The following is a 27,110-nucleotide window of genomic DNA, read 5'->3' as shown; positions in this document are numbered from 1 at the left end:
TAAGAACTAAATTCTTCATATTATACCAGGGAACAAAAGAGCATCGTCCTCTTCTCCTCTTCTGTTTGTCTGAATATTCAGGTATGTTCACCCTTTGATTGTTTAAAATTAGACATTCTCAGAGTCTTCTTGGCATTTCAATGCTGGATATGGAAATATCCACAGGAGTTATCTATGTTCTTAATTTAACTGCTCTTTGTTATGATATTTGTGAAATCTCTTTTCTTCCATGTATCTAAAAACTTGTAAAATAATAAGCATAAACATATGTAAGTTGTTCTGTGTTATGTATTTGTTTTGTTTCATTTTGTTGGTAGGGACTGGATCGCAGTCAGAAATGCAGCTTCTTACCCTGTTTTTATTTTCTGTTTGTTTGTTTTTAATGGTGAACATTGTTTTTTCTACTCCAGACCTCTGCAGGTTTCTGGAACCATGGTAGGGGCACTAAATGTCCTTTGTTAACTTGTGCAAAGTCAGTACAATGTATCACCTAACAGCAGAGGCTGCAAAGGTAGAGGACCTCCATCCAAATCCTGGATATGTTGCCTCTTTATCTTTGAAAACTTCTGGAACCTCCTTAATTACCCTGAACCTTCTTTCACTCATTGATAAAACAAAGATCATAATGTACTCCCTTCATTATGTCATTGTGAAGACTATCTGTGTTAATATGTGTAAAGTGCTTAGAATAGTCCTGGTATATAGAAGCACTACACACAATTAATGTCAGCTGCTATTATTCTCACTTCCATCCATCTGTGGGAAGGGAAATATGTACACCATGTATCCTACTTCTGTTGTTGAGCCCCTAGGTAATACTAGAACAAGTGAGGGAATGAAATTGTAAAATCAGGGAAACTGTGAAGGTAATGTTGTAAAGTACCTGATAGAACACACTCAATAAATGTATTCACCTAACTTTATCTTTTCCTTCATTCATAGGATTTATAGATTACTTTTTTAAATTGAGCTATGATTGACATATTATATTTCTTTCAGGTGTATAACATAATTATTCAATATTTGTGTATATTGCAAAATGATCACCACAATAGGTCTAGTTAAATTCTGTCATACACAGTTAAAATTTTTTTAATAACTATCTATGGATTATTTTTTATTCATTTACTTTTTAATTTAAAATCACAGTGTTGAATGGCAAATGAGTAGCCAGGAAATTTTATTTTGTTGTCATTATTTCAGAAAGGTCCCTCAGCTTTTATTGATCCAGGATTTCTTAATAAATTACGTTTCTAGCCAGTCACATCTGGGATGAATGCTAGTTCTGTTGTTTCCTAATTATGTGATCTTGGGCAAGTTGCAAGAACTCTGTGAATCTCAGTTTCCTCTTCTGCAAAATGGATCCACAGTGACTGTCTGAAAATTTATTGTGAAGGTTAAAAAAACAGATTTTGGGGGGCGCCTGGCTGGCTTGGTTAAGCGTCCGACTTCGGCTCAGGTCATGATCTCACGGTCCGTGAGTTCGAGCCCCGCGTCGGGCTCTGTGCTGACAGCTCAGAGCCTGGAGCCTGTTTCAGATTCTGTGTCTCCCTCTCTCTCTGCCCCTCCCCTGTTCATGCTCTGTCTCTCTCTGTCTCTAAATAAACGTTAAAAAAAATTAAAACAAAACAAAACAAACAAAAAAACCCCCCAGACTTTGGAAAACCTAACATGTCAAGGACATAGGGTAGCATTAAATAAATGGCATTAGCTATTTTCTAATCTTTCCTAACAGTCCAAATTATAATTTATCATTTGGGTGACCTCATCTTTTCTTCTTGCTTTTGCATGGCCATTCTTCTTGTCTATCAAGTCAAATGAGGTAACATTCACATGAAAACATTGGTGACACAAAATGTACTACACAATGTTATAATTTCAAAATTTGCATTAATAACCTCTCTACTATGGCTATTATCATGTTTGACCTTAGACCATCTGTTTTCCTTTAAATGTTCTCTCACTATTCCTTCTCTTGAATGACTTCAACCATCATCTTTCCAGGCCCTTGGGCACGATTTTCAGTCTTCCCCATCTCCTCTCCTCTCACTCTTCATAATCAAAATCTTGCAAAATATTCTTCTGTATTCCTCTGAGAAAAAAATTAATTTCATTTGTCCTCTTTTGTCTACTCAATAGGATAATCCCTAGTGAAAGTTTTAGTCACATCACGTAGTTTTCATTCAAATCAATGCTCTTTTGTTCTTGATAAAAATTCTCCACCTAACTTGCAGATTCTCTTATTCTTGAACTTCCAAGCTCATTGCTGAGGGCCTCAAGGTCCTCAGATTCTTCCTGATCTATATGACTTTTCTCTTTCTCTCTACTTCGGCACATACTTGCCTTTTTCTTCAATTTCTGTTAACAAATTGAATAATTTTAAGAATCCCGGGGATCATTGACCATTTTGAATAGTAACTAATGATGTAAATATGATTTTAATTTATACTATTGAATTAATAATATTTGGAAAAATGAACAATATAAAGATCAACAATTTTTATTTGTTCAAATCTAATCAGTTCTTGAACAAAAATTGTTGATCTTATGTGAGACATAATCATTATCACATCACTTAACCATGTCTTAGAAATTGTCATCCACTATAAATGTACATTACTCTGAAAACTATAGAACACTCATGAAAGAAATTGAGGAGGCCACAAAGAAATGGAAAAGCATTCCATGCTCATGGATTGCAAGAATAAACATTGTTAAAATGTCTATACTACTCAAAGCAATCTATACCTCTAATACATAGATATATTTATAAAGATATGATAATCATAGATTTAAGCAAAGAATAACGATATTATCTTAATACACATAAAAAGCCACATATACAAAAGGAGAGATGTTTTCTGACTACATATGTGTTTGTTTAACTCACTGGACAAACAGTGGCTGGGAAAGTACAATTCAGTCTGTGAGTCCTTTAAAATTGGGAGTTATTCCAATTTGATGAAACAAGAAGGAGGAATAGGGGAAGGAAAGGTCTTTTAAAAAAGTTATTCCAGTGGCATTGGTCGTCTTCACTAATCTTAATTTTCGTTATAACAGATGCATAAACTTATGACATTCTGAGTTGGATTGAATTCAGCTATTTAGAGGAAAGAAATTATGATTATTGTCCTCGAGCCAAGATAACAACACACCGATTATGACTAGCCAAGCAGCCTGGAATTCACAAACCGCCTTATATTTATTTCTTCATGTTGGCTGTTTATCAGGAAGTGACTTCAGTAAAGAAGAGCTGTAATTCATTTATTAAGTAAACTCTCAAGGCTCTGAAAAGGATGGCACATACGCTGTATTCAAACACTGTTCTTTCACAATCTGTGTATGTAGACATTCACTGCATTTAATTCGACTAACACTGCTTTAATCATTTGGAAAAGTAAGGTCAAGGTGAAATGGGTATATTTGGCTTTTGATCTCTTTGCTTTTGTTTATGAAACATCTTATTGATCTGCATACAATAAGTTTTCTTCAGTAGTAAATCAAATAATAATAAAAAATACAAACCTCAATTTCAGGCATCCTTAAGAACAGAATTCAATGTAAAATTTATATGAATAAACCAAAGACCAGTCTTGATTAAGATGATTTTGATAGCTGTAGATCTAAAAGTGCTTTCCCAAAAATCATTTGTAGCAAACACTGAAACGTCTAAATAATAGGGGAAGTTTCTCTGTTTCCATTATCTCTTTATCTCTGTTCCAAATACTAAACAAAATAGCAACATTTTTGAGAAGTAATTAAGTTTTTAACATATCCTGTTTTATTTCAGAATTCTTTCAACTTTTTTTCTTTTAATTGGGGGCCTCCAAAGTACTCTTAATTACTGCCTTGGGATTATTTCATTTCTGTTCTCATTTTCTCTCTCTTTCTCTCTCTCCTGCTTTTTGAGTTCTTAAACTTTTGGGTAATTATAGGTCCCTTGGAGGATCTGATGAATGTTATTGACTCTTTCTCCATTAAAAAATGCTTCAAATAATTTCATGTCTGCAAGCTCGTTCATGATGCTCATGTTAAGAACATTTGTTTTTCCACCTCACTCTTCTTTCTCATCTGTATACCTAAATGCGTATCAGTAGGCAAAACAATACCAACTTTAGGATGAAAGGGCATGATGATCCTGTTCACTGGAACTGACTTGAAATCTACACTCTTATGTGGATCCTGAGAAACGTAACAGAAACCCATGGGAGAGGGGAAGGGAAAAAAAAAAAAAAAAGAGGTTAGAGTGGGAGAGAGCCAAAGCATAAGAGACTGTTAAAAACTGAGAACAAACTGAGGGTTGATGGGGGGTGGGAGGGAGGGCAGGGTGGGTGATGGGTATTGAGGAGGGCACCTTTTGGGATGAGCACTGGGTGTTGTATGGAAACCAATTTGACAGTAAATTTCATATATTAAAAAAAAAAAAAAAAAGAAATCTATACTTTTGTTTAAGGGCTTCGGTAGTACAGTTCTGGGCTGTGTTTTACATGTATATTCATACTATTATGAAACACTTATTATTTGGGGGCAAAGACTAAGATAAAGAAAGTCCTTTTCCTTTTCCACACTTCTGATATGGTTTGCTGAATTTGTGAAATTGGCACTTTCTTCAGCTTAGAAAATTTGGTGGTGTATTGCATAAATAATATTTTCCCAATCTCTCCTGTATACTCTTTGAAACTTTCACATCCTACTTATTTATCAGCTGTTTTAGCTACTAAATTCTGTAACTTCTTTTTTTCATTATACATAGCATACTGATTTCTCTTTTCATCTATAATTTATTATAGAAATTTTTTATGAAGCATGTTTAGTAACAATGCTTTGCAAACCTCTTGGCCACTGGAGACCTGATGATGGAAGACTGTAAGTGTTGTGAGGCTGGTGAGCCGTCTGTGATTGTTTACCACTAACTGCATCTCTCGCACACTATAGGAATTGAATAAATACGTGTTGGAAGAATGAGTGAATTTAAAAGACCATGATAACAAATTATGTACAATATTACAATTGCCATTGAATAGAAGTTGATTACAATAGTTCTTAGTAAACTTCAGTGTTGCTGAATATATCCTTTACCCTTGCAAGGAAGTCAAGCAGATCATTGAAATACCCTCAATGTCTTACACAAATTTTCATCACTCAGCCATAGATTTTATTCTCTCAGAGAAGGCAGTGGATTCTTCTTTGGGGGATATTTATTCTCTATAGCACAATTATAACATACTTACAGTCTTCAAGCCAAATCATATTTAAATATATATATTAAAAATATATATATGGATAGACTGTAATTTGTAGACTTAGAGCAAGAGAGACCATAACTAACGATCAGTCATGAAGGCCTGCAGCACTAAGACTAAGCGGCAAACCTAGGGTAAGAGATGGAATTCATATTGACGAATGTACACATGCTTGTAAGGTGGTATGCAGATTATATTAGTGATCATCATTATAAAAAACATAAGGTGTTTAAATAAATTATTTATTTTAAATAATTAACACATTAGGGTTTATCAAAATTTTGAACTAGTGTAAATCATTACGCTGGAAGGAGATATGGATTAAATTTAAAAGGATACTTGAGTGAAATTTTGGCATGTAAGTATGCATGCATAAATTTAAATTATGGTACATTTATTATATTAGAGATGGAGGCACAGAGGAATAAAACAATATAGTGAAGAAGGCAGATACCAAAACCAATTACTATGATAGTTGTAACCACTGATATAATCACTATGTGAACATGAGTCCTTTGGGAGAAGAAAACAGAACAACTACTTGCCTGAGGGAATGAGGAAAGGCCATGGATGAGATACATCTCAACTGGCCATGAATTATGAGTGGGAATTTGCCAAGAGGAGGAGGTGGGGTAGGGTATTCAGGGCACAATGTTCTGAAAGCATGTTGTGTGTTCAGAGAACGAGGAGAAAGTCTGTGTGCTTGCCTCAAAACCATGGAGAAGGGAGGCAAGATGGGTAGAGAAATAACTTGCACCTGGTTTACAAGAGACTTAATGCTCTGTATGAAAGATTTTGAACTTTATACCACAGGTAATGGTAAGTCAAGGTCTTAGGTAGAAAAATGAAATGGTCTGACTTGTTCTGGGTAAAGAATATTAACTGTTGGGAGCAGCATATGGATAATTGCCCAAAATGAGGAGAGATCAGCAGGAGGAAGTTATATAGGAGGAAGAAATAATCCTCCAACTGAAAGATTTTAAGAAACTGAACTAAGGCAATGGAAAACAATGATATTACTGAGACATTGGTGAAAACAAATTAATAGGTAATGGAGATTGATTGAACATATATAGCCAGGAAAAGGGGGTGTGTTTGAGGATTCGTAAAATTTGAGCTTAAGCAAGGGGCGCCTGGGTGGCTTGGTTGGTTAAGTATCCAATTCTTGATTTTGGCTCAGGCCATGATCGCCCTGTTTGTGAACTGACAGTTCAGGGATGCTTGGGATTCTTTCCCTCTCTCCCTGCCCTTCTCCTGCTCATGAACACACTCTCTCTCAAAGTAATAAACATTTTAAAAAATTGAGCTTAAAGTCAGAATGTCACAATGCTCATTAAATACAGAATACAGTAAAATCTTGGATTGGGAGTAACTTGTTCTGTGAGTGTTCCACAAGATGAGCATTTCTAATAAATTAGCAGTGTCATGCAATATGAGCAGTACACGATGCCAAATATCACGTGACCACAACTGAGCCAATGGTCTCTCTCTCTCTCTCTCTGAGGGATTGTGGGTGATCGTCTTCCATGCTCGGATGCTCAGTATCAGGCCACCATGTTTGGCAGAAATCAGTGATTTTTCAGAATGTTGGAAGGTGCCCACAACTGGAACTAGTGTATATTTTTTGTCACTTCAAAGCACCTGTGGACAATCCTTTGCTTTTCAATACAAGACGAAGCTTAGGAATGCTTTGCTTCATTCTAGGTCAGGGTGCCCGCAGATATAGACCCTTTCCTCTACTGCCTTATTGCCAGTTACCTTAAATACAGTATATGACAAGAATTTATAAATACTGTACTATAGTCAACATCTGTGCTAGTGTATACAATAGCCCTCATGCAGAAAAAGGTTGAAAAGAAAGGTGGTAAGAAGAAGGAGATGATTACAGTGGAAGTTAAGAAGGAAATAATCAGGAATTACAAATGAGGTATGTGAGTGGCCAAAATTGCAAGATTTTATGTTTACATTTGCATCTCGTCTGTAGAGGAGAAGGAGAAAAAGGCAGAGAAATCCCTCACTTCAAATGAGATTAGTGAGATGTGTAAAATGTGAGAAACAGTGCAAAATTTTGTAGAAAAGCACCACCCCAGTAAGGCTGTAGAAGTACAAGTGATGAATTTGTTTAACGACAATGCAATGTCACATTTGCGTGAAATCCTCAAAAGGAGACAAAAGCAAGCATCATTGGATAGGTTCCTTGTTAAAGTTGCACAGAAAGAAAAAGATCCCATTGAGCCAATAGATAGCAGTGATTCCATTAGTGATAGTGAAAGTCATCCTACACAATAACTCTCCTCTCTCATCTCCCTCACACTAGCTGCAAAAGTTTTCAAAAGGAAGTGCAGGTTAATGTTTTTTTTTTATATTTTGTATTTTATGTATTATTTTGTATTATATTACAGTATTGTAATAATTTTTATATGAATATTTCTGGGTTGTGCAACAAGTCATCTGAGATTCCATTATTTCTTATGGGGAAATTGCCTTTGATATACAAGTGCTTTGGATTGCAAGCATGTTTCCAGCATGAATTATGCTCGCAAACCAAGGTTTTACTGTACTGGGAAAGATCAGGATTAACAGGATGAGTGAGTAATTCTATTTTAGACATGTTGATATGGGATGATTGTGAGTTATATTGATATTTCCAGAGCCAGTGTCCCTCCCTCCTTCCCTCTATCCATTCCTCCCTCCCTTCCTTACTTCCCTCCTTTCTTTTTCAACTTCCCCCCTTCTCTTCCCTACTTCTGTTTCTTCAGTATAAATGTGACAGTTGAAGCCATAACATTGATTGGGATCACCCAGAGAGAGCGAGTATGATTGGAGAAAGTAATCAAGGGCAACCAGTAAATTACTTGCGTTTAAGAGATGGTTAGAAGAGGATAGTTAGTAAAGGTGACAGAGAAAAAAATGATCATAAAAGTAGGTAGGGGGAAAAAAATCAAAGATGTCTTAGAAGATGAAGAGGAGAGTGTAGCAAATTCTGCAGAGACTGAGGAATAAGAGGATATTGATGCCCCTGATAAGAGCAGTAAAAAGATTTTAATTCATTCATTCATTCAATAAGCATTTTTCAAAGATCTTCCAGTGTGGTTGTGCTTGGGACACAAATGGTATATATCACAACACACATTGCAGTGAAATAAGGAAACTTTTACACTATCAGTAATTTTTCCAAAAAAGTATTTCATTAAGAGTAGACCATTATGGGGGTGCCTGGGTGGCTCAGTCAGTTAAGTGTATGACTTTGGCTCGGGTTGTGGTCTCGCAGTCTGTGAGTTTGAGCCCCGCATAAGGCTCTGTCCTGACAGCTCAGAACCTAGAGCCAGCTTTGGATTCTGTGTCTCCCTCTTTCTACCCCTGCCCCACTCACACTCTGACTGTCTCAAAAATAAATAAACATTAAAAAAAAATAGCAGACCATCATGGTTACTCTTTGGCTTTACATTGCAATCTTCTCTCTAGCAATGGTAATTCTATCAAAAAAGTATTTCATTATATGGCATCTATCACCAACTGGTTTATAACCTCTTTTTCATGAATCAAAGGTATGAGTCAAATGGGGATTTCAATCAAAATGGTTACTATGGTTTCAACTAAATATTGGTTACTTGAAATGAAAATCCAATAGAAAATTCTCCCAATCATCCCCACCAAACACTCATTATCAGTAGCCACCATCATTATTTAAAATTACTGGATAAAATGGAAATTATATAAGTGAACTTTTTAATTTATCATTTAGAAACACAAACCTTCTCCACATTTTTAACTATTAATCTTTAAAATGAATGACACATTCAGTTGTTAACAGCATGAAAGTCTGGATCCAGATATAATCCTTTACTTTCCCACTTATAGCCTCAGAGGTCTTAAGACAAATGTCTTAATTTCTTTTCAATTCCATAGTAAGCAAACCAGGAATTATAATACCTGCCTTACATAGTTAGGAATGAAAAGGAAATGAACTAATATGTAAGAAATAGCCAGGAAGAGTTTGGCAGGTAGAATTTTGATAAATAGCAGTTATTAATATAACAAAGTAGCAAAACTTGTAATACATAGTAGCTGTTTAACAAACCTAATCCTAAAACTACATTCGCTGAAATGTCTTCCATTTCTTAGTAGCCCACTAGACATTATAAATATCTTAACTACTTTAATTTATACAAAATCCTGAAAATTATTATTTTTGCCTTCTTGCTGAGGAGCAAAAGAAACATAGGAATTTGAGCAACTTGGATAAGGTAGAACATAATAGAACTAACATTTGCACATTGGCCTTTCTAACTCAGAATCCTGTGCAACTAGACATTACATGACCCAGCCTGCTCTCCTTCAAAACTTCTCCTCACCATTTCCTCCATCTTCTGATTTGATTTTTTTTTTCATTTCCCATAAATTATTACCAGCCATTCAGAAAAGCAAAGCAACTGATTTCCTGAAACCCCTTAGGTATATACTTGTTCCCAAGTTCAGTAACTTGGGAGCCTCAGTTTACAAGTTCACATAGGGCTACTATAATATAAAATCCCTTTAGGGGTATCAATAATTTTTATTAGATTTATTAAAATTGTATGCATTTATCATTCCAACATATTTTCACCAAAACTAAAATTTTCTCCCTTCCTGATAGACACACTGAGTTTTTTCTCTCTTTGTTTAACTTAAAGCCATGGCTCTAAAACACTGATGCCATGGACAAGAAAATGGGAAACATGAAATGATAGTTAAAGAAGTAGTTAGTAACGTAAGTTTCAGAGCTATGTCACTTTTTTTTTTTTTTTGCTTTTCACATGATAGAGAACAATATCAAAGTAACCATGTGATTGGCTGTTATCATTTACTACCTAATAAGGGTTCATCCTTCCTTCTACACTTGAAAATATTAGAGATGATAATGGTTCTAACACTTCCTCAGCTGCTGCTTCTCTGAACTAGAATACATCTTGGAATGTTTTAGAGATCTTGGATACTAATGAAAGCTTTCGTTTATTTTGATTAAAAAAAAGAAACTAAGAAATCTTTTTCTTTTCTGTATTTCAATCACTCTCCCTGCCATTTCTTTTGTCAGTAGAAAAAAATAATATTTAACAGTGGAATGATCCAGGCCTTATCCTCTGAGAAATCTAAGTGCCTTGTTACTTGGAATTCTCAAATTCTAAATGCCTGCAGCCAAATTTGGCAGGACTTATTTAAATTTACTAAGCTTATTTGTTTGCTGATTATCTCACATATTTAGCAATGTTGCTCCACCATAAGCTCTGACAACTGCCTGTCATCCCGGGCATATTGTTTGAATGTCCACCTTTCCTTTTACCTAATAGACATTAATGCTGGTCCCCATACTTTTTATCATTTTGGTTCCCTCTGTGCTCAAATATTACCTTTTAAAATGGAAGCTAAGCTTGAATTGAATGGTTGTGTAAGCAACGAAATTATGTACACTCCCTGGGTCCAGGAGGATGGAATGATGTTAGAATTCTGAGCTGGACACCAATTTCTAGAACATAGCATGCAGAGAATACCACATGCATTGATTCACAGTCACCTTATCATTTTTTTTTCTTTCAACTCTTGTCTGTGGATCTATTTCTTCCTTCTGCTAGGAAGGGTTGCTGAATGTATAATAGAATCCATTAACACAAATATAACCCAGGAGCTAATGTTAATTAAAAATCCACAGTCACAAGGAGGAGAGGCTATACGACGAGAAGTTTATCACCATACATATTTTAAATACTTTTGCCTGAGAAGAAATAGACATACTCAAGAGGAAATTAAAACTCCGGAGGCAACTATTCTAATTTGGAGCAAGACTAACTGAATTATAAATGCAAAATCAACCTTCCAAATTTAAATCTTTTCTAGATGGAAAGATCCCTTCACTATTTATCATTTCAACAGCGACACAATTGTATTTGAAAATATCCTATCTTGGACAGGTTTCTGAAAAGTGACCTGAGGAGGTATAAAAGAAATAGAAGGATTTGTCTATTGTTACAGTGAATCATTCTTCACTTGGGAAGTGAGACTTCACATGCATGGCACACTTAGAGACCCTGAGTTTTGAGGGATGTACACTTGAAAATATCAAAACTAGACACATTTATTCTGGTTTGGTTTCTTGAATACAGCATCCTGACAGCTTGCAAATTTCTTTCCTTAAGGTAAAAGTGTGTTCATCTTTGATAATGGTGTTGATGTTTTCTTTTGATTTATATCATTATGTGTAGAGACCAACTGTTCAAGACATAAATCTTTATACAATGGATTTGCTGTGCTCTGTTAGCAAAAAAAAACAAAAAACAAAAAACAAAAAACAAAAAACAAAAAAACCCAACAACAAAACCACAAACATTTGAGCATTTCTTTTTAATGGGTATCAATTTCAAGTTCTTCTGAATGATTACTTGCCAACATCCGTATGATTTGTTTTAAACTTGTTTTATTTTTTTATTTTTTTAAATTTACATCCAAATTAATTAGCATATAGTGCAAGAATGATTCCAGGAGTAGATTCCTTAGTGCCCCTACCCATTTAGCCCATCCCCCCTCCCACAACCCCTCCAGTAACCCTCAGTTTGTTCTCCATATTTATGACTCTCTTCTGTTTTGTCCCCCTCCCTGTTTTTATATTATTTTGTTTCCCTTCCCTTATGTTCATCTGTTTTGTCTCTTAAAGTCCTCATATGAGTGAAGTCATATGATTTTTGTCTTTCTCTGACTAATTTCGCTTAGCATAATACCCTCCAGTTCCATCCAAGTAGTTGCAAATGGCAAGATTTCAGTCTTTTGACTGCCGAGTAATACTCCATTGTGTATATATATATATATGTATATATATACATATATACATATATACATATATACCACATCTTCTTTATCCATTCATCCATCGATGGACATTTGGGCTCTTTCCATACTTTGGCTCTTGTTGATAGTGCTGCTATAAACATGGGGGTGCATGTGTCCCTTTGAAACAGCACACCTGTATTCCTTGGATAAATGCTTAGTAGTGCAATTTCTGGGCTGTAGGGTAGTTCTATTTTTAGTTTTTTGAGGAACTTCCATAGTGTTTTCCAGAGTGGCTGCACCAGCTTGCATTTCCAAACATCCATATGATTTTTAAAAACAATTCTAGGCTTTGATTTTAAGAGCCACCCATTTTTTTCTTCCAAGCAATGCTATTGCAGTCACTTATAAAGTGTGGTCCCTGGACCAGCTGCATCATCATCACTTGGGAACCTGTTCTAAAAGCAAGTTCTCAGGTCCCCCCAGACTGGCTGAATCATTCTCTGGGGATGAGACTCCATAATCAGTGTTTTAACAAGCTCTACAGGGAATTCTGATGCACACTCAACTTTGAGAACCACCGTTCTTCTAAACTATGGCTTTTCACTACTTTGTGTATCTTTCACTCCTTTGGCAGTATGGTGAAGCCTATGGATCTTTTGTCAGAATAATATTTGTAAATATCCAAAATAAAATACACAGTTTACCAAGGAAATAGGTTATATTACAATTCTTTTATCCAAATATTAAAAACAAATTTGTGATACAACTATACATGTACTTCTTTATTAAATGCATTTACCTAATGAGTAAGTCTAATAATGATCACAGTTTTAAAATATTGGTGATCAAAAATGTTATTTCCAGACTTCTGCAACAATCATGATTTGATGTAATGATATCCATATCTATGATTTATATTGGTGACGAAGTCATAGTTATGGCTAATACTGTTGTGGTTTTCTCCTATATTCATAAAGGAAGGATATATTGAATTTCAGCCTGCAGTTAATGAAAATACAAGCATGAACTTCCTGTGCATCTAAATCCATGGATCTCCTGAATTCTATCCACAACCCCCTAGGAGAAAAGAAGCCTTATAAGATGGGTGATTTGCAGTGTATCCAAAAAAATGCTTATTTTGTCATATAATAAATATGATACATTGTAAAACAACATAGGAGACAGGATATGAATCAAATGTGTTCTGGAAGCCATAGAATAAATTGTTCTCCCCCAGGGCACCTCGTGGTCTAACACCTGTGACAGTGAAAGCATAGCTGATCTAATAGTTTACTGGAAATTACCAACAGTGCTACATATTTTCCTGCTTAATCATACAAAACCTTTGTATTCATTATAATTTAAAATTTTTTTCCACACACCCTGCCAATCTTTACCTGTCACTTTATGTATTAATTGACACCTCCCATGATTCCTTAGAACCTCTTAGAAACAGTGAATTTTCAGCTCTTTGTGTTTTCACTGCTAGCCCCTTTGAGGAAATGGATATTCAAAGATCACATAAACAAGTCAAGGTCATGGAGCACAGTTCAGGGCCTTAACTTCCACTTAGTTCCACATTTCTGGTTCTGCATTCTGGCCTCACTGGCATAGCTGCAGAGAGGCAGGGAGCCAATGAGACCTGGCCTGCCCACCATTTGAGATAGCTGAATGGTGGTATCCATTGAATAAAAAGAACAAAAAGGGATCCTTTCCATTTTATCCACTGATGACAGACTACTCAAACAGGAAATAATCAGAGTATAAAAGGATAAATCTACTTTCATCATGAGACAGAAGAGACAATAGACTGTCAAGAAAGGAACATGCTGTTATTTTGTAGATGGGACATTGTACAATAGGAATTTGTGCCAATCCCTTATTTCAGAAGCCATTATTTCAAAGTCTTGTCTTTGCCTTTTAGCTCCTTTTATTTGACACATTCTTCCCCCTTACCCTGATTATTAAAGGGTAATAAAAGGTCTTCTGATGGGCTTTCCTATAAATTATTTTCTTCTATGTTATTTCTTATTGGTATGAATAGCTTGATACTGTTTCTAGTATCAAATATTGACTCCTATTTCTAGTCTTAACTTTATAATATGGAAACAGAGAGACATTAACATAAATTTTCAAATGCTCAGTTTAATTATCTGAGGATTACATTTGCCCTACTGATTCAAATATAGTTTTTAATAGATGAAGGAAAAGGAATGAATATTTATTGAGTGTCTACCATGTCCCAAGCTCTCAATATAGAAGAGCCAGTGTAAAACAGAGAAAGGGGGTAACACACCTGGGCAGGTAGAATAGAGGAAAAGAAAGTAGAAGAACATAAACATCTGCAAATGTGACAGCAATTCGGGAAGCCAGAGGCTGGCTGTGAGAAGGCACAAAGCAGACTATCAGGTAGGAAGAATTCAGGAGCATCTTAGTGGGGTAGAAATATCTGCAAAAGATCAGTAGCAGCAGGAATTGACCAAAGTATTTTAGTGGTAGACAGTGCTGAGTTTTCTCCTTCAGCTTTTGTGATGGGTAGAGAAATGTCTGTTGGCAGCTGCAGATAGAAAATTTAAGAAAGATGGAAGACAGGGCAAGTCTGTCTACTGTGAAACAGAACTGACTGCATTTTTATAGGACAAAGGGTGGGGGAAACCAGTGTTTTATGTTAGTTTCTATTTATCATACATAATCTTTATATTTGGAGAGTTGAATAAAAGCCAAAGAGGAGAAAACCAGATAGAGCTTCTGTGCAGGAGAGAGTGTGAGGATGCTTTCAGCGAGGGGCTTCTTCATGGGAACCACTGTCTCCAGAGAAAGAACAACTGCCCCAAAACTCTGATGCATAAGGCCATGTTTGGGAGGACAGTAGATATTTATTATTAGGTTAATTCCAGGAAATAAATAACTTAAATGTTCTTTAGAACAACAGTGAAGCTGGTTTTAAAAATCTATCCGTGAAAAAAGCTGTGACTTCTCTTTTTTTTAATGCTTACTTATTTATCATGAGAGAGAGAGAGAGAGGAAGCAGGGGAGGGAAGAGAGAGAGAGAGAGAGAGGGAGAGAGAGAAAATCCCAAGCAGGCTCTGCACTGTCAATGCAGAGCCTTATGCAGAGCTTGATCCCAGGAACCATGAGATCATGACCTGAGCCAAAATCAAAAGTCAGATGCTCAACCAACTAAGCCACCCAGGTGCCCCAAAGCTTATGAATTCTGAAGGAATCCTATTGCAATTACACTTAGCAAATAAAAGGTAATGATTGCTAGTTACTTTCAGGAATGGCCCATGCTTGACAGGACCATGAGGTATAATATTTGATCAATAGAGTTGTTAGAATAACACTAGTAACGCTAGTTGTTTTCATGGTTATTGCCAAGAATTATTGAATTGTGAATTATTGAAAATGGCAGATAATTGTGGGCTTTAGTATACATAATAAAAGCATGAAATAGATCTTTGGGGAAAAAAAAGAAAAAAGTCTTAACCATTTAATAAGTACTTTTCAGTTGGGGTCAGGGAAGGTTTAGAGTAGAAGTGAATTAGGGAACATATAATTCATTATCCAAACCAAGAGATGTTTATCTAGGAAAATGTCTCAGACTCTTCCTTAATATCTGTGGAGCCTGAGGCAAGCGTACAAATTGAAGCCCATATATTTGACATATTTCAAGTATACAAAGGAAGCCACAAAACTACTCAGTAGCTTTCTCTTTCTATTTTTACAAATAAATTTTCAAAACACCCAAGAAGATTAGTTTCAAATTAGATGTCATAATTCTCAGAATCCTTGGAGTTTTGTATGAGGACATGCTGATATTGGGTGAGCTGGCCCCAGGCCTCAGAAGGCTCTTTCTGTCCATCCCCAGCCCCTCCTAACACTGGCAGGGCCTCTCATGCAGATGTAAATTCACCCTTCAGCCTGCATACTGAGTCTATTAACTTCTCAGTATAAACAATGATCCTAGGGCCACTCCTTGAGATGAGAGATGGGCACAGAGGAGGTATGGTCCATCATCAGAAAGGGGAATGCAGCCAAAAGACTTGTATAGTTCCCAGGTATGAGCATAAACCATTTGGAATGGAAGCTCTGGGGTCCCAAGATGCCCAGGACATGGTTAGAAGGGGAGAGTTAAGCTCCAGGTAGACATGTTTTCTTGCCTCGGATAACCCCCTTTCACATGGAAATAAGACCAGAGTTGGGGTCTCTAAAGTGCCAGGACAAGAACAGAGCCCCTTTCTCATGAATCTAAGGCCAGTCTTGCAAATGCTAAACTGAAATAGATACCAGAACAACAAGCAACAAACCTAGATGCTTCAGAAAACTGGAATATATGGTTAGCCTAAATTTATGGAGCGTATGCCAGAAGGTAAATTGCAGTCTGGAAAAGTGTCCTGGGTGTGTAGACCTGGATCAAACAGGTGTTCTGTAGAAAGTGCTCTGTGTGGGGCACCCAGGTGACTCAGTCGGTTAAACATCTGACTTTGTTTTTGTTAATTTTCTAATGTTTATTTATTTTTGAGACAGAGAAAGAGACAGAGCATGAGGGTGGGAGGGGCAGAGAGAGAGGGAGACAAGGAATCTGAAGCAGGCTCCAAGCTCTGAGTTGTCAGCCCAGAGCCTGACATGGGACTCAAATTCATGAACTCTGAGATCATGACCCGCGCAGAAGTCGGACGCTCAACCTTCTGAGCCACCCAGGCGCCCCTAAGCATCTGACTTTTGATTTTGGCTCAGGTCATGATCTCACAGTTCATGAGTTGAGGCCCCACATCGGGCTCTGTACCGACAGTGAGGAGCCTGCTTGGGATTCTCTGTCTCCCTCTCTCTCTGCCCCTCCCCTGATCACTCTCTTTCTCTCTCAAAATAAAGAAATAAATATTTAAAAAAAAGTAGCTCTTTGTATATTATTGGAGATGAAAAGCATTCTTACCAAAACTTTGTAGGAGTAAATAACACTAAAACTAAAAGACAGACACAGCTGGGCAAGCTTCTTGGACACAAAATCAAAAGGAGAAAAATGACTCTGGCTGCATTTGTGACATGAGCATGAAGAAATAAAAGGCTAAAGTGACCTAAATGAACTTTAAGGAGGAAGAAGTTTGTGAGGAAACTGGATGATATCCTATGAAGAAAGCAGATCAAGAAGACAGCCATCAACAACTTTCTGGAACTAGACTTAGGCAATAAGATAACTTATACAGAAGTCCTATTTCAGAAAAGGAAGCATTATCTGATTTACAGGACAAGTGTAAATTTAGTTTTGTTGTTGTATTTTGTTTCCTTTATTATGAGGTATTGAGTAGTATACAGACCTTGTGATGAAATAAAGGAGTGTTATGCATTGAATGTTTGTGTCCCCCCCCTCCCAAATTAGTATTGAAGCTCTAACCCCCATTTTTGAAGATTGGACCTCCAAAGAAGTAATTAAGGTTAAATGAGGTCATAAAAGTGGGGCCCCGATCTAATATGATTAGTATTCCTATAAGTAGAAAGATATATTGCTCTCTCATTTTCTCTCCACTTGCCCAAAGAAGTCTCATAAGTGCACAGCAAGATGGCAGCTGTCTACAAGCCTCAAGAAGAGGCTTCAGAATGAAACTTTGATCTTGGTACCTTGCTGGCACTATGATCTTGGACTTCTCAACCTGTAGAACTGTGGGAAATAAATTTCTGTTGATTAAGCCACTCTGTCTGTTGTATTTTTATTATGGAGCCTGAGAAGACTAAGACATGAAATAGACAATAACAGACTGGGGATTAGATATATAAATGTGTGTCCAGAAAATTTTTGACAATAATGGGATAGAATATAATATATAGCCTGAGCTAAGATAAAGAGGTCAAGGGAGGGGTGCCTGGCTGGCTCAGTTAGAGCATACAACTCTTGATCTTGGGGTCATGAGTTCAAGCCCACACTAGGTGTGGAGCCTACTTTAAAAAATAAATAAAATAATTTTTTTTTTAAATTAAAGAGATCAAAGGAAAGTTGAAAAGACATTTTTTTAAAAACATTTATTTATTTTCAAGAGACAGACACAGTGCAAGGGGGCAGGTGCAGAGAGAGAGGGAGACAGAATCCGAAATAGGCTCCAGGCTCTGAGCTGTCAGTGCAGACCCCGACACGGTACTCAAACCCACCAACAGTGAGATCATGACCTGAGCTGAAGTTGGACGCTCAACCGATTGAGCCACCCAGGCTCCCCAAAAAGGACAAAATGAAATAGAAAAAATGTTTAAGAAACTTCTTAAAATAAAATTACATGATAAAAATATTTGGGAATTCAGCAAGCCAGAGAAATGCATTCCAGCTGAGGTCTGAAGGAAAAGAATGTAGATGGAATTTAGAAACGATAGAATATCCATTCAACTTTGCTGTAAGTGTAGGCTAAGGGGTGTTCCTTGGGGTTTTAGTACTCCTAGATTTTCCAGAGGGATGGTTCAGCATCCCTGAATCTAATATCAGTGAAATTCTAGGCTTTTACTTGTAGCTTGAAAGAGACAACTGGCATCTTCACTTCTTTCCCAGTCAAAAATTAACAAGGATGGTTTTTTTGTACAGACATCTATACTTGCCAGGTGATGATTTCAACACATTTGCCTTTTTAAAGACAAGACAGCAACCCTACCAGTTATGTAACTTGTTAATAAGCCCATTTCTTACGTTTGGTATTCCAGGGATGGCATGCTTGTAAAGAAGAGAGAGTAAGACAGAATGAATTCATGATTTTCTGGGTGATAATGTCATTTTACTCCCTGTTTGGATTATCATTTTTGGCTCTGTCTCCAGCAAGATATTAAAAAGAGTGACCTAGACACTTCTTCTCCCCCATTCTCTCTTTTTATCATGTGATATTACCACTGTTTTAACTGTTAGGTTACAAAATATGTCAAGCCTTATCTCCTTTCTACCCACCCCCCCCCCCCCCCACACACACACTTGTTTAGAGCTTTCATGACTATTTATGAAATTTAGAATCATCATGTCTGGTCTCAAAATAATTAACTACCATTATTTTTATTTGGATCATATATACTTACAATGTAGTTTTTAGGGGAAAATTGACATCTTTATGGTGATCTTCTTCTTCAAGAACATCATGTATTTTTCCATGAACTGATTGATGTCTTCTATTGTGATTGTTCGTAGTATTGAAATGTATTTCACTCATTTCTTATTTAAGTTGTCCCTATTTATTTTACCTTCTCTTGATGCTATTACAAATTTGCTCCTTTTTACCCTACTGGGGCGTTTACCTGGTTGTTATATGTGTATATGGGAAATATGTATCTGTGCACATTTACTTTGTGTGTTGTTATATTTCTGAATTCTCCTACTGCTTAGAATAGCATTCAAGGGTGTCCATAGCTATCATCTCACCCCTTTTTTACTTTAAGTGTATTTATTTATTTTGAGAGCGAGAGAGAGGGAGAGGAAGAGGCTGTGCACATGAGCTTGGGAGGAACATAGAGAGAAGGAGAGAGTGAGAATCCCAAGCAGGCTCTACACTGTCAGCACAGAGCCTGACACAGGTCTCAATCCCACAAAACGTGGGATCATGACCTGAGCTGAAATCAAGAGTCAGAGACTTAACCGAATGAGCCACCCAGACACCCTCATCTCTCTTTATATATATGTATATATGTACATACATACAAATATTTATTGTACTTATTGCATGTGCAACATATTGCTTTCTCATTATATAGTCAAGATATATGTTAGAGTCAGTGAAGTGCCTTTTCTAGTACTTTCTCATGCATCCTTTTAGGTTATCTCTACCTTTCATTATTTTGAGCTATTTTACAGATTTGTTAGTTGCATAAAATTGATAATGATGCACATTTATTCTCGATTATAGAAATACATACTAGTTATTCAATAGAACGTACCTGATTATTGCCATAAGAATAGAGCATCTATTTATAAACTCATTTCAACGTATCTTATATTCTTCTATACACGTGATACTTGAATTTTTCCATGAATTGTGATATATTGTTCCGTCAATAATGAAAGAACTAACCAAAATCTGGGACACGTTTTCATTTTATATTTGTGAGTCATGATTATTCCCCCTTTTAAAATTATCCCTAAATAGTTATTTTCCTTCTTTTTCTTTCCTCTGTTCAATACAAAACTACACAATGGAACATAATGGAGAAAGGAGAGAAATTCCTGTACATTTTCCTCTTTCTGGGCATCCTTTCCAAACTTCTTTCAGCCTAGAAAGGAATTTGAATACTTATTTAGAATTTTATTTCTTTAGAGTTTTCTAGCTTGAAAAACAAATTCACAATTTTTTTCAAATTCATAATATTTAAAAAATTGGTTTATGGGATGTTTTACTGGTTTATTGTAGATTTTAAAGAGGGCAAAAGAGATATAGTCATTGATTTTAGTAGTATTCCACTGACTGCTATAAACAGTTATGTGTATAAATTATTCAACACTTCAGTACACATGCATGAAAATCAACTTTAACTCATAACTTTAATATTTTCATACAATCAAAAAATAGAGATGTACATTAAGTAGATGTAACATGACTTATTTTAATTGATCAAAATATCTCGTTTGTGACTTACAGATAAAAGAAGTGGTGGTTTCTATTAGCAGGTTAAAACCAAAAGACAATGAAGTTCACACTTAAAATTATTAAGCCAATAAATACAGCACTACACCTACCACTAATACTATGTACACACTGCGTTACATTTGAGCAAACACCAAATTCCAGAATGGATATTTTATGAATGAATTCACTGGAAAATAACTTTAGAAAATGAAAAAGGACAAGCTAGAATTTTTTAATTAAAATCTGACTTACACAAGTACTTACAGAAAAGTAGCAGATCTGTATTCTGAAAGGTAGAAATTCCCCAAATTAGTGTTTAGCTACCCCAAAAATTTGGTTTTAAAAAGTATTTATTTTATCTTTTCTTTATAAGTAAGATATAAAGGAGATCCTAGTTATCACTTCAGCTTTAGAGGAGTCTAATATTTGAAAATACTACTCGTAAGAAAATATGGCTACAAAACTGAGTAATTATTGGATGCCTTCATCTAAAAACTGTGCACTAAACAATTGTGAGCCATAAAAGAAATCTGATCTAAATTTAATATGATAAAAAAACAGAATAAAAGAAACACTGGAAAATGACAGTAAAATTTTTACTGTAATGCTGATGGAGAATTTGACAGAATTTTCTACTGTCATTTATGGTTGAGACTTGACAGTTTGTCTGGAAGAATGTGGAAATATGTGAGCAGTATGAAGCAAAGGATTTGAATCTTTGAAGAATAAGTAGCTAAAAAGTGAGTCTATTTAAAGGAATTTTTGTATTATTTAGACAGTGGCAAGTCGAGAACAGCCTGCATTCCTTCCTGTGACAGCTTGCTGTAAAATCCATAGATTTAGAAACAAACGACAAAATCTTTGCATGTGTACAGATGAATTATAACTATATTGACCAAGCCATTTAATCTGTTAGTTCTTACTAATTTAGATAATTTTCCTGGACAATTACAAATGACTTCAGAACTCACAATCTATTGACAGTTAAGAAAGAATCTATGATTACTCAGTCATTAGTTTAATCCATTTTAAGCAAATTGACACACTAGAAAAGCACATATGCATAGTAACTTGTCCTCCTCAAATTGAATTTTACTAATTGAAGGCATTTTTGTTTTTCAGAAATTCCAGTGGAAAATAACATTAGGGGAACAACTGAATCCCATTTAAATGTCACTTTAATTCATTAGCAAGGCTTTCTTCCATCTTAATTTAATTACTCCCTAAATGTTCTGACAATTCTTCTTCACTGATGTATTCAAGTCTTTCACTGATTTCTAGTATCATATTATCATAGTAGCTCTAATAAAGCATTGTATATGATATATATGCATATATATTCTATTCCTCTAATTTTTTAAAAAGTCTGAACACTCCCAAAGCCATAAATGTTTATGCAGTAAGCGTCAGAAAAGTAATATTTTTAATGGTGTGAAAACCATAAGAATGGCAGATTGGCATTTTTTACGATAGGAATCCATTAACGTTACTGGATTAGAATGCAAGTTCATCGTCAAAATAAAAGGAGAAATATGTCAAACATACCTATTATTAAGGTATGAAAGCATCACCTAAGCTAATATAATAAAACAATGGCTTGATTTTTTTAAATAAATATTTTATATCTTATCATAGATATTTCTGTTCTCTTGGTTCTCAAACAAACTTCTGATGCTGGCATCTGGTTGTCTTTAAAATATTTACCAAATATAGAATTCCAGACTCTATTTTATTATAAAATCAGCCCAGACACAGTATCAGATATTAACATGCATACATTGTTACATTATGTATTTGTTTTTTTAAAAACTTACCTAGGTTGTACACATTTGATTTCAGACTATAAAATAGAATAACAGAGTATTTACAAGCTTATTTTTCATAACAAATTTTTTTTACAAACTTCCAAGAAAATAAGAAATCCTTCACTGATTTCCTTCATGTAAAATAATTGCCAGTTTGTCTACACAGTAGAAATGGAAGGGGCAAAGTTTCTATTTACAGATACAGGGAAACTGATTCCCTCCCACTTGTGTAGTAAGATAGGAAGTAGCTGACAAGGATGTTTTGTAATATCAACCAAGATATCCCCCTGATGATGCCAAAGTAGGATTGTATGTCTGACATACTATTCGTCAAACCTCAAAAACAGATATGACATTGGATATAACTGTGATGTATCAGCCAATGAGTAGCCAATAGCAATTCTACTCTATTGCTTTTCTTGGGGAGAAGTGGGTAAGCCAACAGAAATAATTACCTCTTTATGCAGTCCATTTGAAAGGGTAAATACAAAAAGGGTTAGAATACCTACTTGGTTAAAAAAAAAATCAACTGCACCAATGAATATGGGATGAAGATTTTTAAAACAAATGAAAAGTTAATTTTCCCTCTAAGTCTATAGGCCTCAGCTAAGCCTGTTTAGCCAACAAGAGTAGAATCACGCCCGATGCGTATATGAACTTTACAGTCTTATTCACATGTGAATTCGTGCAGTGGTGTACTAGAGCTGGCACACACCAGCCTACAAGAGTTGACTGTCCTCATCTTTTCCCAGTTTCACACTCGGTGATGTCAGATTGGTAGACTGAAATTAGCCCTGGTGGGAATACACCATAGAAACTGGAAAAACATTATAAATCAAGGGTTTTTTTCCCCTCCCAAAGGGCTAGTTGTTAAACATTTAACAAAATACTACTGAATTGATGTGAGGCGTTTCTTTGTGGTATTCAAGAAATTCATTTTATATTGAAGTCTTCTGGTTGTAAAGTCATGGATCCAAGTCCTTGAGTTAGGAGTGACCCAAAATAGTTAAACAGTATTCCCTCTATTATCAATCATATAACTTTTCTGGTTTTAAGACAACATTTTCAATATCGTGGATGCTTTTTCCATTTAAGTGTTCACTGGGACAGTCATGACTGTATCCTGTACCATCACTGATTGTTGACACTGTGTAAGACGCACTGCGAAGAGCATCTGAATGGGAGAAGCTGTTTCCAAATTGGATTTTATATTGATTCCAATTTCTTTTCAGAATTGCTTGAACCTATCAAAAAGAAACAGAAAGGACAAGAGCAATCCATTATCTGAAATAAAGATACTGTATTTAAAAGTAAAATATAATAATTTATGTGAAACTTTAGAAAAACCAAAAGCATTGATGTTAATTAGTGAATAATATTGCTTTTTTTAAATTAAAACATTAAATTGGAAACATTAGGAAATTTACAGTTAGGAAATTCGTTCCCTTGCTCTTTATTTTAGATTCCCTCGATATTTTTTTCATGCCTTATCTTTGAAGCTTTAATAATGCATATGAATGTATTATGGTCAAACAAGTAGTTAATCCAGACCCCCTTTTGTAAGATTGCGTGTGTAACATTTACTTTTATATCAGTATCTTAAATAATAGAATGAGAAGATAATTAGTAAGAGTATAAAAGAAGAGAGGAAGTATAAAAGAAAAAGAAGTTAGGGAAACAGGGAATATAAATCATCATCATCATCATCAACAGCAGCAGCAACTAGTTTTTATGGAGTGATTAACACATGCCAGGTATTGTGCTACATTCTGGAAAAAAAAGATCAGTGTTTTTGTCCTCCTGAGGCTTACTAGCCAGAGGGAAGAAAGCGTTCAACAGGTAATGACAAATGAGATGAGCCTGTGAAAACGTTTAGGAATGTTACCACTCCACTTTTTTTGTTTTTGGATCTCCCTCTGACTGGATGAATTTGATGTTAACTGGCTTCCTTCTTCTCTAAAGCTAGAGATCAGGACTTGTAGGCCATATATAGTGACCTAGGTTTGAATCGAACATGAGACACAAAGGTGATTTTCTTCATACTGAATCAGTGAGTGGAAATGAGAATATTCAAATACATCTCCAGTTTGGCAACCTGGATGTTTCCAGGTGTCTGATGATTGGGCACACTGGTGTGGGACTCTGCTCCTAGGTTATGAGTGTATTAGCCACATCCCTGTGACCTAATCCAGATCTGTCCGAAACATGTGTAGCTTTGAACTGTCTTCCCCACACTATCTACTGCTCTTTGACCCTTTGCTTCCTCACAGGGAATTTGAGCATCACTGAAAGCAACTTTCCAGTCATCCATGTACTAGAAACATACTCATGCAATAATTGTTTAACTTTCTGCTAATATATAAAATTCCCCAACTTTTCATTCACTGTAATCATGTGTAAAAATTAATAAACTTTAAAATAGGATGGCTTAGTTAAGTCTTCATTGTTTTATATAATAGATCAAGAAAACTTCTCCAAATTATGAACAATCTATTACTAATAGCTATTCCCAGGAGATCTTTTAATGAGAGAACTCAGTGGGATACTTCAAAGTCCTTTGAGTCTCCTGTTCTCTGTCACTTAAAATGGACATAAAGTTTTACTGTCTCACTTTATGTTTTAGCATGTAGAAAAACAGAAGACACAAATAGAAAGTCAAACTGTTTCTTTTTTTTAGTTTTATTTATTTATTTGAGAGAGAAAGAGAGAGAGAGAGCATGAGCTGGGGGTGGGGGGTGCAGAGAGAGAGGGAGAGACTGAATCCTAAACAGGCTCAGCAGTGTCAGCACAAAACTTGATGTGAAGCTTGAACTCATGAACCATGAAAATCATGACCTGAGCCAAAAACAAGAATTGGCTGCTTAACTGACTGAGCCACCCAGGGACTCCCTAAAGTCAATGGGTTTCTTTAGTTAGAATTCCAAATGAGTTACTAAAATTTCGGGTAGCTCTATTGTAGAATTTAAAAATTATGTAATTAGAAATGCAATAAATTGGTTTTAAAAATTGTATTTTATGAAATTCACAACCTCAGGACTTTCCAGTTTATTTCTTTATATATATATTCTTCAGGACTTTCAAGTTTATTTCTTTATATATATTAACTATGTCGGAAAGGAATAATTTATATTCGTACACAAATAAAAAAATAAAAGCCTTTATGGGACAATGAATATATTTATCTTGCAAAAAAAATCATATTTTGTTTCCCTCATGGTTTAGTAATGTCTTTCTTAATTCTCCAAATAGCATATTTAAATTAAAGCAATTTAAAATAGGGGCACCTGGGTGGGTCAATATCTGTCACCTTTTGGTTAAGCATCCAACTTGTGGGTTCGAGATCTGTGTTGGGCTCTGTGCTAACACCTCAGAGCCTGGAGCCTGCTTATGATTCTTTGTCTCCCTCTCTCTCTGCCCCTCTCCTGCTTGCACTCTGTCTGTCTCTCAAAAATAAATAACACTTAAAAAATAAAGTAATTTTAAATAATATCTGCATACATAATGTCTTCAAGAGCATAAGCAAACAACAGATGAAAATGGTTTTAGAATGTGCCTTTTAAATATTCAAAGATTTACAACAAAAATGACGTTGGGCAGATTATCTAGATATTCCTGATAGGAATTGGTTTGATCCTTATTTTATGCTAAATTCATTTCTCTTCCCTTTGCTACTAAATGATGGATTGACTGAATACCTTTCCTATATAGTTTCTGTTTGAAAGCAAATGGAATGTAGCTATATACAAAAGATTCTACATAAATGTTGGGAAGAAGTTGACAAGAAGAAATATCATAGCTGTGAATGTATAACTTTTTTAAAAATGAAAGCTTAAATTAAATTCCAACAGCCAAGATGCCTTTTGAAATATCTGTTTGCTCTTGAAATATCTGCTTTGATTACAATCATCACCCTATTTCTTCCTTGCAACTAAATCATCAGAAAAGCCATGAAAGGTCAATTTCCTGAACTGTGGGGACATTTTTACTGAAGTTAAAAAGTGAACCTAATTAAAGACCTATGGGCCTTATAGACTTCCTTTTGTTTATATTATTCTCTATAAGGACTTAAGTTTTTCATCTGCTTCCTCTAATATATATCACATCTATTCAACAGAACATTAAAGTGACCACTCTTAGTACACTTTTAATGAAAAAATTATGATGGGAAGAGATAACAAGGAGAATTGACATTGGAAGGGAAGGCGTTAAAGATATGAAAATGTTTTTTATTGCCTTACACATGAGTATTATATAAATAGTAAACCCCACTGTACATTATATGCCCATTAGCGCTTCATAAGGAAGCTATAACTCCTTAACCGAAATCAATTAAAAAATATTTAATAGAGCTTCATATAAAAATGCTACCTAGTTTTCATTAAAGAATGTAGGTTTGATTATTATCGATAAATCTTTTTGTTCACTTTATAAAAATACTCTCAGGTATTGTTTGATTTACTCCTGAGGCAAGGGAGGGCCCTTCTAATGACAAGAGCTCTAGTTTGTGCTAACAGTGCACATTTTGTCTGAGTGGGCTAGAGATGAGATGAATGTGGCCTGATAATTTGTCAAGCCACCATTATTTAGTGAGAAATGCAAATAGGAATATTTTGGATAAAAAAATACATAAAATTGTTACTTAAAAAAAAAAGAAAGAAAAGAAAAAGATAAAGACTAAGCTAAAA

The 27,110-nt window shown here is 35.3% G+C and overlaps 1 protein-coding gene across 2 annotated transcripts in view; it reads right to left on the bottom strand.

The window, feature by feature from the left end:
- Positions 1 to 20,516: 20,516 nt before the first annotated feature.
- CALCRL (calcitonin receptor like receptor) overlaps positions 20,517 to 27,110 on the bottom strand; it is a 104,906-nt gene continuing 98,312 nt past the window's right edge. For both annotated transcript variants that reach the window (XM_058711845.1, XM_058711852.1), the window contains one exon: positions 20,517 to 23,669. In XM_058711845.1, coding sequence (XP_058567828.1) covers positions 23,454 to 23,669 — 216 coding nt within the window. In that variant the 3' untranslated portion in view covers positions 20,517 to 23,453. The remainder of the gene's footprint in view (positions 23,670 to 27,110) is intronic.

Source organism: Neofelis nebulosa, chromosome 2 (genome assembly GCF_028018385.1).
Source record: "Neofelis nebulosa isolate mNeoNeb1 chromosome 2, mNeoNeb1.pri, whole genome shotgun sequence".
In the NCBI taxonomy this organism is placed as follows: Eukaryota; Metazoa; Chordata; class Mammalia; order Carnivora; family Felidae; genus Neofelis; species Neofelis nebulosa.
This window is presented reverse-complemented; position numbering and strand designations above follow the sequence as displayed.